This window comes from Sinocyclocheilus grahami, unplaced genomic scaffold, assembly GCF_001515645.1.
Source record: "Sinocyclocheilus grahami isolate Dianchi unplaced genomic scaffold, SAMN03320097.WGS_v1.1 scaffold5.1, whole genome shotgun sequence".
Taxonomy (NCBI): domain Eukaryota; kingdom Metazoa; phylum Chordata; class Actinopteri; order Cypriniformes; family Cyprinidae; genus Sinocyclocheilus; species Sinocyclocheilus grahami.
Genome location: NW_015505184.1, coordinates 6,275,427 through 6,288,998, shown reverse-complemented (window position 1 = coordinate 6,288,998; position 13,572 = coordinate 6,275,427). Strand labels below are relative to the sequence as shown.

The 13,572-nt window shown below is 37.9% G+C and overlaps 3 protein-coding genes across 10 annotated transcripts in view; 2 read left to right on the top strand and 1 right to left on the bottom strand.

Moving 5' to 3' along the window:
* The window catches only part of LOC107585545 (UPF0415 protein C7orf25 homolog), a 4,108-nt gene extending 2,011 nt beyond the window's left edge, over window positions 1-2,097 (top strand). For all 3 annotated transcript variants that reach the window (XM_016272612.1, XM_016272602.1, XM_016272621.1), the window contains exon 2: window positions 501-2,097. In XM_016272612.1, coding sequence (XP_016128098.1) covers window positions 519-1,826 — 1,308 coding nt within the window. In that variant the 5' untranslated portion in view covers window positions 501-518 and the 3' untranslated portion in view covers window positions 1,827-2,097. The remainder of the gene's footprint in view (window positions 1-500) is intronic.
* Window positions 2,098-3,166: 1,069 nt separating this feature from the next.
* LOC107585502 (ras-related protein Ral-A-like) lies at window positions 3,167-7,321 on the top strand. Of its 6 annotated transcripts, none has more exons than XM_016272545.1 (6): window positions 3,167-3,218; window positions 3,449-3,597; window positions 5,528-6,154; window positions 6,238-6,446; window positions 6,585-6,759; window positions 7,043-7,321. In XM_016272545.1, the coding sequence occupies exons 3-6, from the start codon at window positions 6,053-6,055 to the stop codon at window positions 7,163-7,165; spliced, it is 609 nt and encodes a 202-aa protein (XP_016128031.1). In that variant the 5' UTR covers window positions 3,167-3,218; window positions 3,449-3,597; window positions 5,528-6,052; the 3' UTR covers window positions 7,166-7,321. The 6 variants fall into 6 exon arrangements, with proteins under 6 accessions (XP_016128031.1, XP_016128065.1, XP_016128047.1 ...); XM_016272579.1 differs by having other exon boundaries at window positions 3,175-3,597; window positions 5,528-5,560; window positions 5,960-6,154; XM_016272561.1 differs by having other exon boundaries at window positions 3,175-3,597; window positions 5,528-5,560; window positions 5,748-6,154.
* Window positions 7,322-8,751: 1,430 nt separating this feature from the next.
* LOC107585495 (M-phase-specific PLK1-interacting protein-like) lies at window positions 8,752-11,733 on the bottom strand. The gene is made up of 2 exons (XM_016272533.1): window positions 11,248-11,733; window positions 8,752-11,016 (listed from the first exon to the last, which is right to left on the bottom strand). The coding sequence occupies exons 1-2, from the start codon at window positions 11,590-11,592 to the stop codon at window positions 10,819-10,821; spliced, it is 543 nt and encodes a 180-aa protein (XP_016128019.1). The 5' UTR covers window positions 11,593-11,733; the 3' UTR covers window positions 8,752-10,818.
* Between the last annotated feature and the right edge of the window lie 1,839 nt (window positions 11,734-13,572).

Genomic DNA, 13,572 nt, shown 5'->3' with positions numbered 1-13,572 from the left:
GCCATCAGAATGAGAGTCCAATCAGCTGATAAAAACATCACAAATTTAGCATTACATCACTCTGTAGTGAATTGGGTGCCATCAGAATGAGAGTCCAATCAGCTGATAAAAACATCACAAATTTAGCATTACATCACTCTGTAGTGAATTGGGTGCCATCAGAATGAGAGTCCAAACAGCTGATAAAAACATCACAATGATTCACTTGACTCTAGTCCATCAATTAAAATCTTGTGAAATGAAAAGCTGAATGTTTGTAAGGAACAAATCCGTGGTTTATAATTAACATCTATATCTTAGATGGCCGGAGGGTGAGTACATTTTCAGCTAATTTTAATTTTTGGTTGAACTATTCCTTCAATTGTAATTTTCTATGTAAAACTGATTTTTTTTTAGATATTCTAAGCATTAGCTATTATTCATAATGTAGTATACAAACATACACATGTTGTCACAGTTCTGTGGTCATTATTTAAGTATTTTTCTTTCTCATTCTGTAGGAATAATGTTCAACAGCAATGGCAACTTACAACACTCTGCAGGAACTGATCAGAGTAGCCAAGGAGCTGCTTGAGCGAGTCGACAAGATTTGCAGTCGCCAAGGCCGTGAGGTTGAGGGACGTGCTAAACTCTGCAGTAAGCTGCGAGCTGAGCTCAAGTTCCTGCAGAAGGTGGAGGCCGGCAAGGTTGTGATCAAGGAGTCCCACCTGCAAAGTACCAATCTCACTCATCTGAGGGCCATCGTCGAATCGGCCGAGAATCTAGAGAATGTGGTGAGCGTCCTGCACGCGTTCGCCTACGAGGGCCCTGACGGCCAGAAGCAGACTTTGGTGGTCGACGTGGTGGCGAACGGCGGACACACTTGGGTGAAAGCAATCGGGCGCAAGGCAGAGGCGCTGCACAACATCTGGCAAGGCCGTGGCCAGTACGGAGATAAAAGCGTGATACGACAAGCAGAAGATTTCCTTGAGGCCAGTCGGCAGCAGCCTGTGCAGTACAGCAACCCTCACATCATATTTGCCTTCTACAATGGGGTCTCAAGCCCTATGGCTGACAAGCTCAAAGAGATGGGCATCTCTGTGAGAGGTGACATTGTTGCTGTTAATACAATAATCGAAGGTGGAGAGGACGAAGACAGTGAAGACAAACATGGTTGTGTGGAAGAGGAAGAAGAGAATGAAGCTTTGGTTGAGGTAGAAGAGGAGGAGGAGGAGGATGATGATGATGACGACAGTGACGATACAGACCTCATGCACACCCGTGTTGATCGAGACACCATTGTGGCCAGCCTTGCCTTCCCCACTGAAGTGAAGGTGGACGTGTGCAACAGGGTGAACCTTGACATCACCACTTTGATCACGTATGTGTCGTCCCTCAGCCACAGCAACTGTCACTTCACTTTTAAGGAAGTGGTGCTGACGGAGCAGGCTGCACAGGAGCGCCACGAGAAGGTCCTGCCCCGGCTGGAGGAGTTCATTAAGGGAAAAGAGCTGTTTGCTTGCCATTCTGCGGTTGAGGATTTCCGCGTTATCTTGGATACATTAGGAGGCCTGGGAGAAAAATCCAGAGCGGAGGAGCTGCTAGCTAGGCTCAAAGTAGTTCCGGATCAGCCGTCTGAGCGCACACAACGCTTGGTTATGAGCTCAAAGGTCAACCGTAGATCACTGATGATCTTTGGGACAGGGGACACCCTGCGGGCCATTACTATGACTGCGAATAGCGGATTTGTTCGCTCTGCTGCTAACCAGGGTGTGCGATACAGTGCGTTCATCCACCAACCTCGCGCACTCACTGAGGGGAAAGAATGGAGAGCAACTCCAATATGACTGAAGGGCTGTAAATGAGACATGTGTCAGGAGATTTTTGTGTAAGATATTGACTGAGATATATTGTATGAAGATGGTTAAAGTTATATATGATGCTTAAAACCAGACACTTGTGAGAGGCACTACTGCATAGTTCCAAATAAATTGCACAGCTGACTGGATATAGACACTCAGCAATCTTTATGTAAACGCCGTGAGCTCAGTGCCTCGAATGCATCATTTGAATGCAAAGCCAGCAGAGATGTCAAATTAACCAAATGTATGATTATATCACAAATATACTGTCAAAACAGTGTTTAAACAGAGGCATTTACTTTTGTTTTTAAATCTCTCGACTACATGCCTCAGGGTTATTTTACTTTTCATTTTAGTTTCTTTTCATAAACCTGATTTTTCTTAGTTAATCTTGTTACATCCATTTTCACCAGAGTACCAAATAAACACTCTTCAAATGGCTTTACCTCATGATGAAGAATATCTCCTTGTGATTCATTGAAGACAAGTTATGTTGTGGTTTAACACATTTATAGTACATCTATTCAAAACAAATGCTGTTCTTTTGAACCTTCCATTTATTTAAGAATCCTGAAGGATATGTAGCATGGTTTCCACAAAAATATTGAGCAGCAGTCATCAAGATTGATAATAATGTTTCTTGAGAACCAATCAGAATGATTTGTGAAGAATCATGTGACACTGAAGGGCTGCTGAAATTTCAGCTTTGTAATCACAGGAATTATATTTTAAAATATATTCAAAAAGAAAACGGTTATTTTAAAGTATAATAGTATATCACAGTATGACCGTTCTTGTATTTTTGATCAAATAAAATGATATAAGCTGCAAAACATCAAAAGACTGCACACTTTGCTTAAAATTAATATATAAAGAATAAGACACTTTCTGCCGGTGAGTAATATTTATTGTTAATATGAACTACACATGTTTATTCTGTTATCATTTATTTGCAGATGCCTCTTGTTATGATATGGTGCAGGTAATTAAATGAAATTCAGATTGAGATAAATATTTTATTTCACAAACTAACTAAATAACGTTTCTTAATTCTATTAGTTATGAAACTAGAAAGTTGCTGGTATGACAGTTCAGCTCACCATCACTATGGGCTTCAGTAGGAGATCTGTATGTAATTTGTCAACTTCATAATCACATAGCAGTTTTAGTGGCTAGATTTTTTGTGGGGTTGAACTACTATAATTACATGTATATATATATTATATTACATTTGTAAGTCGCTTTGTATAAAAGCGTCTGCTAAATGACTAAGTGTACATGTACATGCCTATTAAAAAGCACTTGCATTTTCTACTGGTCTTCCTGGCGGTGCTGCACAGTTATCCAGGAGACCTCTTGGCGGACAAATTTCTTGTGGTAATGACATCGCAAAACATAACATTTTACTTTGAGTCTCTACTGTACACCCGGTACTGTAGACGTATCATCGACAAGAAGACGCTGGAATTACAGAAAGTTTTAAAACACCACTAAAACTATTTGTAGATGAGAAAGACATCGGAGACGTAACCCATCGAGTTATGTGGCATTATTTAACACGTTCAGGTCTTAGCATATACGAACATTATTTTCTTTCTATTCACAAGTAAACTGGTAGTCCGTGTGAGGACCAAGCCCAGCCAGCCGAAGCTGTCAGCAGTGCTGCTCCCTTCTGAGTCATGCATTGAAGCAAAACAAATCTGCTCGTAGCTGCAAAGCTAACAAGACGCCGAACACGCAAGTGCCCGTTCATTTGGTAAGTATCTGATGTGTACACACTTTTTCTATAACTTTTATTGTGATAGCACACTGCCATTCGTTTATTGTATTAGATGGTTTGATATACCACCACGTACTAAGTTTTCAAGTAGTTCGTTTTCTCTGTTAGCTGTGGGGTGCTAAAGCCAAATCCTCCCTTAAACACGGAAGTGGCAGTTAGCGCGCTGTCAGTATTTAAATATAACAGGAAAATCAGTCGTGATTTTACTCCCAAGTGCCCGTGAACTACAGCAGCTGCCCCTCGTGCTTGTCATTTAGACACAACTGAGTTAGCCTGCTAGCTCAGCAGCAGTCATTAGCTGTATCAATGAGCACTTTCTGAATGGTCGGGATTTTTGAATGATAGGACCCCGGCATTAGAATAACCTAATTCCCTCACTAGTTTCTATTGAGTGAATTAATACAATTCACGCATGTCTTGTTTTCCTGTAAACGACTGTACAGGTGTCAAATATCACGCGCATGTCTTGTAGCCGTTGTTCAATTGTTATGGAATGGATCACGACCCAATGGCAAGGCAAGTTTATTTATGTTGCACGTTTCATACACAATGGTAATTCAAAGTGCTTTACATAAAAGGAATAAAATAATCATAAAAATAATCACAACAATAAAACAAGGAAATACTTTTTAAAAAATAATCTAAAAAGTTAGTTTGTTTATTTGTCATAGAAACAAGTCCTCCGCACCCTGTTCTAAAAGATGTCTGCACATACGGTTACATTATAGCGACTCTAACAGCACATATTTTAGATTTTAAATGTAAATATAAAGGCCGTTGGAACCTGTGTAACTATTCATAAAATGTGACCCTGGACCACAAAACCAGTCATAAGGGTATTTTTTTTAAATTGAGATGAGATGGGACAATATTTGGCTGAGATACAACTATTTGAAAATCTGGAATCTGAGGATGCAAAAAAAAAAAAAAAATCTAAATACTGAGAAAATCGCCTTTAAAGTTGTCCAAATGAAGTTCTTAGCAATGCATATTACTAATCAAAAATTAAGTTTAGGTATATTTACAGTCGAAAATGTACTAAATATCTTCATAGAACATGATCTTTACTTAATATCCTAATGATTTTGGGCATAAAAGAGAAATCAATAACTTTGACCCATACAATGTATTGTTGGCTATTGCTACAGCTATATAGCCTCTTTATGGCTATACACTTTATGCCACATTGCAGCCCTGTAACTTTCTCATGTGTTATTAAAATGAACCAGGGCCACAAACAAAAGCCTACTGAGGCACCTTTATAGAAATGTGATGCCCCATTAATCAAGTGCTCATTTAAATATTCCATTCAGTTTTTTTCTCACCCTTTGTGCCAACAAGCTTGTTAATGTGGCGTCAATCATGTGGAAGCAGTCAACGATCCTGCATAACGTATGCCGCACCCTATCCATATACACCACAGACCAGCTGTGTAAACCTAAAGCAACTGATGTTGTTTGCAGTGTGCACGAGTCAACAGCAGTAATCCTATATGATTGTGTAGTGACTCCGCCTATGATTTCAGGTTTTCATAGAGGTTTTTTCTTTATATACTCAATACATATAATCACATTACACCTATGACCTAGTCTCACAATCTGGACAGTTGGCTGCTCTTGTGTTTTAAAGTTTGGGTTTATTTGGCTATATGGAAGCATAATTCCACATTGATTACATTTGACAGGAAGATTGAAAAGGATAGTTCACCCTGAAAATGAAAATTCTGTCATCATTTACTCACCATTTATTTGATTCCAAACCTGTATGAAATGTTTCTTCTGTGGAACATAAAATACGATATTTTGAGAAATGTCCCAGTAGTGTTTTTTTTTGTCTATACAATGGAAGTCACCAAAACTGTTTGGCTATCAACATTCTTTAACATATCATCTTTTATGTTCCACAGAAGAAAGTCATACAGGTTTGGAACAACATGAGGGTGAGTAAATGATAACAGAACTTACATTTTTGGGCAAACCATCAACAGTTCTTTAAGAGAATTGACAAATGTATGTGTTTTTTTGCTTCACTCTAGTAAGCAATGGTGTCAGTGTCAGTTAGGAAGGGAACCAACAAATGCTATGCTAGCTTTTATGAGAAGCCTCATTGTTTTAGCATTTTCTCAGGGGACCGAACAGAAAGTAGGCCTGTGTTATCATCATTATTAGCAGGGTGAATGATGGGAAGACAAAGTACCACCCAAAACATGTCTGACTCACTTGAAAGGGTGCAGGTATATTATTAGTAATGAATGTTGATAATTGTTCCTGAATGACTAAAATAGTTACTGCTGTACATAAAGCACCATTTTTTATCATCTGCTCTCTTCTTCTCGAAGTTCTTCCTTCTAGGTTTCCCTTAATACCCATCTACCTCTGATTTTTCACTACTTCTTCATTGCATTGCCACCCATCTCTCGTTGCCTGAAGCCATGGCTGCTAACAGGAATGCTTTGGCCCTTCACAAAGTAATAATGGTGGGCAGCGGTGGCGTGGGCAAGTCGGCACTAACACTGCAATTCATGTATGATGAGGTAAGACTTAATATTTCGGAATTTCACATCATGTGTACATTGAGGTTAACCACAAAGTATAATTGTGCTGATCTCTTTCAAAGTTTGTGGAAGACTATGAGCCCACCAAAGCTGATAGCTACAGAAAAAAGGTGGTTCTGGATGGAGAGGAGGTTCAGATCGACATCCTCGACACAGCGGGACAGGAGGACTACGCTGCCATTCGGGACAATTACTTCCGCAGCGGAGAGGGATTTCTCTGCGTGTTCTCCATCACAGAATCTGAATCCTTTGCTGCTACTGCTGATTTCAGGTAGAGAGATGACTTGAAAACTGGTGATTAACACAACACTGGTATTGCAGGGTACAAGTCAAAAGGTTAGCTAAATATGTTCATGCAGCAAAATGTTTTTTTCTGCACGAGTTTTCTCATTTTATCTCTAAACTTCAGAGAACAGATCCTTCGGGTAAAAGAGGAGGAGAACGTACCTTTCCTGCTGGTGGGAAATAAGTCAGACTTGGAGGACCGACGGCAAGTCGGGGTGGAGGAGGCCAAGGCCAGAGCAGATCAGTGGGCAGTCAGCTACGTCGAGACTTCTGCCAAAACCCGTGCCAACGTAGATAAGGTAGGCCTTGCAAAAACTGGTTTGGCAACAATTACATGTGATACTTTTAGGGATAGTTCAATCAAAAATTAAAATGGTCATTTATTCACCCACATGTTGTTTCAAGACTTTTTCTGTGGAATTTTAAAAGAGATTGTGAAAAATGTTCAGGTTTGGATGACTTGAGGGTGAGTAAATGATGACAATTTTTCATTTTTTAAGTGAACTATCCCTTTACTAAGCAGAATGAATCATTCTGTATTAGCAGTGCTAATGTTTCATACAAACTTCATAATCTCTCCAGGTGTTTTTTGATCTAATGCGTGAAATCAGAGCCAGAAAAATGGAAGATGGCAAAGAGAAAAATGGAAAAAAGAAGAGGAAAAGTTTGGCAAAGAGAATTCGAGAAAGATGTTGCATTTTATAACGACTGGGTCGCACTATAACACTAACATCTTTTCTCTACCCTTCCACTGCTTCCAAAAAAAATCCACCAGGTTTCATCACATTTAGGCCTGTCGCGATGATAACTTTTTGTTGTGCGATATATTGCCCCAGAAATAATTGCGATAAGCGATTTAGATCATGGAAATTAAGTATCAAAATATTAGATACCTTAAAACGCTTGAATAAATAGTAAATAAACATTTTCTAACAAAAAGTGCAAAGTAACAAGTAGAAAAATGCACAAATAACTGAAAAACACAATCACTACTTAGCAGTCAGATGTCCGTATACGGAAAGGCACAGATCCCTAAACAAGACCATATCTGCAGATTAAGCTTTTTTTTTTGAAGATGCATTTTTTAAATTTGAACTAGCACCTCATGACGACTACACGTTATGTACGAGAAGTTGCAAAAGACAGGCGCAAGTGGAATGTACAAAACATGGTGACATTATTTTTTAAGTAAATATAATGGCCGATATATTGCGTTACCAAAAATTATTGATGTCATGTACATATATTGCACGATAAGTCGATATATTGATTATTGCGACAGGCCTAATCACATTATCTCCTTAAAACTCATCTAGACTACAGGCTGTGTCTGTTTCTTCTCGTTGTTGTTTCTCAAAGGGTATAAAAGGGCAGAACAACATGCATTAAAATGGCAAACGGTATCAAAGGTCTGACATATCAGATGAAAACATTTCTCAGCTCAAGCACACCAGAACTGACTACTATAATAATTTTTAATGACTTAGATTGTTTACTTTAGTTGCTTTTAGTTGAATGTGAGTAAATTGATTGCTAAACACTAACACTGTAGGAAAAATAATACTACTCTGAACTATTTGTTAGCAAGTTCATGGCGTGTTTTGAGGATTTAAACCTTCTGTTCTGTTTTACTTCCTAAAGTAAAGCCTTAATGTTACAAAAATTTTGGGTGTCAAGCTGCACAAATGCTTTTAGGTCATGCTTTTTATATAGCTATATATCTTTGCCTAACATAGGGAATGCTAAATATTACCCAAGCAAATGCTCAAATTATTAAAAATAGCTAATAAACACAGGAATCAATGGAGCTTATTCTTAATTGGCTCTTTTACTAAAACCTTTCTTTGAATTCAGACAGTCAAAAAGGGTAAAAGCCCATGCATTTCAGAAAAGTTGGCACTGTCCTTTATTTCATTGTAATGAGTCTAATAGTGCACCAAACTCGATTCAAATATGTGACCCTGTTTTAAGTCGCTGGGGTATATTTGTAGCAATAGCCAAAAATACATTGTCAAAATTATCGATTTTTCTTTTATGCCAAAAATCATTAGGATATCAAGTAAAGATCATGTTCCATGAAGATATTTTGTAAATTTCCTACCATAAATATATTAAAACTGATTAGTAATATGCATTGCTAAGAACTTCATTTGGTCAACTTTAAAGGTGATTTTCTCAATATTTTTATTTTTTTTGCACCCTCAGATTCCCAAATAGTTGTATCTCAGCCAAATATTGTCCTATCATAACAAACCTTACCTCAATGGAAAGCTTATTTATTCAACTTTCAGAAGATGTACAAATCTCAATTTTGAAAAATTGACACTTATGACTTGGTTTTGTGGTCCATGGTTACATATGTGATTTAACATAACCCAATCTCTCCTAAAACACACATACATAAAATGTTTGTAGTTAAAAGGGCTTATTCACTCATCCCTGTGTATGGCACTAGATTTAGAGGTTTGTTTTGTGCTATCTAGGGCTCCCAAATCACACAGATTTTGCAATTTAGAAACGAGAACGTCATTTAGCTTGAGTTGACTTAACTGTGAAAACAGGTTGGAACGTTTTATTACACAGACTGAATTGTGTATTGTGTTTATTATAACTTATATGCAACTGAATATTTCTTGCTACGTTTATCCGGTGTAATTATATTTTCTATTGTAAATTAAAATTTTCTGAATTTTAGTTCTAAGGGGAAGAGTATATCACAATCTGCTTTTCAGACACCTGCAGATCTGGAGTAAACAAGAATCGTCACCCTTTGATGAATGGTTTTGAATAAGCACATCCATGTGTAAATAAATATGAGGTTGACCGTTTATTTCCACATTACCGTTTTTTTTTCTTTTGCAGCTAAAACTACGGTTTCTTTTAAATGTTAACTGTCTGTACTCTTCTTTTAAGTTGTGACTGTCTTTACCCAAATCTTTATGTGTGTACTTTGGCATATGCAAGTTTTTCTTTCCCTTTGTTTAGTCAGTCATAGTGGGTTACTATCCCTCAACAAACTCTTGATTGGTCTGTTTGTGCGGTAAGCCTGCCATGTGGCAATGATGCTGACATATCAACAGCTGACGCCTCAAGAGACCCCTTATTACTTTAAAAAGTGACTGTCTTTGAGCGCAAAAAAAATAGTTTACAATACAAGACATTTTAATATAAGCCTCTATTGTATGAGTCTTTCTTCTACAGTTAGATTACACTTTCATTCTATATTTTGGGCGTCTCTTGGCAAAACGCTGAACATGCAGAAATCTGAATTCAAAATAGGGTAAGGGCAAATTATAAGCTTTATCGAAAGAACTAGCTGACAACCAATACAAAAAAAAAAAAAAAACTGACAGCACTTATGTAATGTATTACAACAGTAATTATGGTGATATGAATATTGAATGAAAATGAAATGCAAACATTTAAGCATACTGAACTTAAAATGTAAAATGTTATGTTTCTGTTACATTAATAAAATTTATTTTTGTAGACCTCCAATATGAGATTCATATGGTATATTATACAGCAAAAATGTAATGCCTACAGAAAAGACTGAATTACAACTTGCAGAGATGTGCAGTAATGTTACGGTGTTTTATCTACATTATCCATGGTAAGATTAATTTTGAAGATATTAAACATGGTTTTAGTAAATAAAGTGTAACAGATTTCAACTTCCAATGTTTTTGACAAGGACTGTATCGCATTACAACTTTTAATTATATTTGGCTTATAATTCAACAATAGTTCTTTGTGGGCTGTTTATGATTACAATGTCTGTTGCCAGTCTATGTTGAAATGATCATAGACTGTGATAAAACCAAAAAAAGTCACCAAAAATAAAAAGTACAAAAACAAAATAAACAGTCCATAGAAAATTAGTAAAGGAGCCAAACTTACAAATACTTGACCTGACCTGTTCTAGTTAACAGCACACAGTCAATATTGAGAGGTAGATGGACGTGTTGATCAGACATCTTTTGTTAGACTGCATTTTGAGCTTGAAGACATATTCCTCTGAATTCAATGAAGGATTTACAAACTCCATGGGAGTGGGCCAGAGATGGCAAACTACTAGGAATAGGCAGCCAGTTACAATAGCACCCCATTTTTATGATGCTGTCGTTGAGGTGCAGATATAAAAGTAAAAGAGAATGTCTCTTTAAACAAGCAAGTACATACGATTTTAGAAAATGTTGTGAAGTCAGTTTCTCAATAATTATTGCTGGTGAATCCTGCCTCAGGTCCATGTGTTCGGCTGGCTCCGTTTGACTTTAAAAATGTAGTGCACTACTGGTGCACTAAATAAAAAAGGACTGTTCAGTGACTTTTCCCGCTCACTGAAGTTAGATAAAGGTTTAATTGTAGTACCTCCCTTGTCTGCTTGTATTGGTTTGTTTGGAGTTGCATTTAGACTGAGTTTGTGTAACTGAGATGGGCTGTAGGTCAGCCCAGGGATCTTGGAGCATTGATGGTTTGTAATATTTTTCCATATCATTTGTCCCTCTCTCCCTGCCATGCGCTGACCCAAACGGTGTGGATGTCCGTGGTGAACCCTTAAGAAGAAAATTGTCATGCAGAAAGACGTTAAAACGACCACAGTTACTCAAGAGATTGTATAGTAGTGTCCAAACCAACAACAACAAAACAAACGTTCACAGATCGCAGAAATGAATTCGGATTAGAGCAGCAAAATACCGCAGAGAAGTGAAATTACAGCACAAAAATGTTTAAAACTCAAATTGCGCATTAGTATTTTAATTTGGCCCTGAACGTGAGTGAACTACCTGATATCCAGAGTGTCGTCTGGGACTCTCATACGGCGAGCGTCTGAACGGTGCGCCGCGGGGACTGGGGCTCGATCTGCGCGGGGTTTGAGCCGGAGACTGACCGTTAAAATACTTCCCACCACCACCGCCGCCGCCGCCTCTGTTACCACCAAACTCTCTCGGTGGGGTATTGGGAGAACACTGTCCAAATCTAGGTCCAAACGGCGGCGGTGGGGTTGAAAATGCCCACGGAGGCGATGGAAACATACTCCCTGTCCTGTCGAAGGCTGGAGGCGGGCTGCGGAAGCCTGCGGCCCGCGGACCAGAGCCCTGGCGGGGATGGCGAAACTGTGGTCTTTGCATCGCGTCCTGATCTGTTTCCCAAACCTCAAAATACAAGTGTATTTAAAAAAAACAACACGACGCTCTTAAACCCGTTTTTCACTTAGCATAACAAAACAACACGACCCGGAACAAGAAGCGTCTCTCGGCGATTATCATTTGAATAGTCAGCGAAAGACTCGGTACTGCCGCCTATTCTCATGGCGCGTGAAGCGCCCATACACGCGTTTAATCATCGAAAGTACCACTAAACCAACCATTTAAGAAAAGTTTCAGTGTAGTTCAGACACTCGTTTCTTCGAGTATATGTTAAATAAGGGGGTATGTGCTTTTGGATGCTGTTTTTTGGGGGGCAACTAGCTTTATTTCAGGCGAACGCTAGGGGTAGAGTGGAGGAAAATGCCCCCTACTGTCCCAAAATCCCAAAATAACCGATAAAGTCGAGATACATTTTTATTGTAATATGGACTACGTTTTCAAGAGTGATGTAGAAATTTTCACCATGAACCTTACACTGGTGATGTATCTGAGAGAAAACCGATTTAACAGTAAATGATCTAATTTTCGGCAGTAAGAAAAAAAAAGTGATTTAAAGCTTATTGTTTCGTAGAAAATCACAGTTATATTTTGATATGAGAACAGTAGGGCCTGTAGGGAGTAGGTAGGTAGGCTACGTGTTATTTAAGAAAAATATTTTCAGAATTACATATTTTTTTCTCTCAATCATAGTCCGTGGGGTTAAACACCCTCTTGGTACAAATAACTTTTTTGTAAAAAAAAATCTAATAACATGAAAACTCTGGACATTTTTCATACTTGGTTTATAATTTATGTCATTGTCACTGAAACTATGATAGGCTAACTTTTCTGAACAGATTTCACTTTTGTTTCACAGAAAAAAATTGCACAGACCTTAAAGGGGGTGTTTTCTATCTCATCAGAATTAAATTGCATTAAAGAAATAGCCTACTTTTGTGTCAGTCTTTGCTTTTGTCAATATAATGAGAAAAACAGCTACAGTTTTTTTTCTCCTGTAGTCTAATTTTTTCCTCTCTCATTTCACTCCTCTGTATGTGCTTTTCTCTAAAATGTCTCTATTGCATACCAACACATTAACTGAAGTGCATATGCTTTGTATTTAATATTTGTCTAAAACCTGCATGAAATGTAAAATTAGGAATATGCCCCGGGAAGTGCATGGGAATTTATTGAAAGCAGTGTTTATCTCTTTATGTTTTATTAAGATATTTGTGAGAGCTATATCACTGTGCTTAAATTTCTACAATGTAAATAATAAATTTTCGAAGTTGTAAACAAAACAAAGATTACGCTATTGGAGTAGGCTATATATTTTACAAGAAAATAGTATTCAGTTTTTCTACTTATAAATGTCATGTGTACTTTCCATTTGAATTATTTGTGAAATTCACTAGCAATTTCTGAGTGAAAATTATTTGAAAGTAAATATTTGAAAGTGTGGTTTGTGTTTGTGTGTGTGCGTGCGTGCGTGCGTGCATTGGAAACTAAACGCTTGTTTCTCTTCAGCTGTCAGTAGAGGTCAGTGTAACCATTACTTTTTACACAGTTCGTTTAGAAAATAAAGCAATGAGCAGATTAATGTGTGTAACGAACCTTTGCACTAAATAAATAGCAAACCATAACATTAAAAAAAATCTCTACACTCTGTGGAAGGGGCCAGGGTTCCTGTTGTGAATAGTCCCCTGTTGAGGTCATGTCCCTGTTTTATTAGCTGTGCTTTTGAAAACAGATCATAATTCATCAAAGACAAAGTTTTGTGCTTTCTGCTAAGAGGAAGGAGGAATTTTCCCACAGCACCAGAGTTCTGATTCAGGACTGCTTATGGATTGAGTTCTCAAGCATGTTTTCTTTTACTACATTATTTTGTTCATTTCAGAGCTCTTGTGTCAAAGTGTCATCGGTGGAGCAGTGTTTGGTTTTGCTATTATTTAATTTGGAAATCAGGATGCAGAGAAAGTGTGG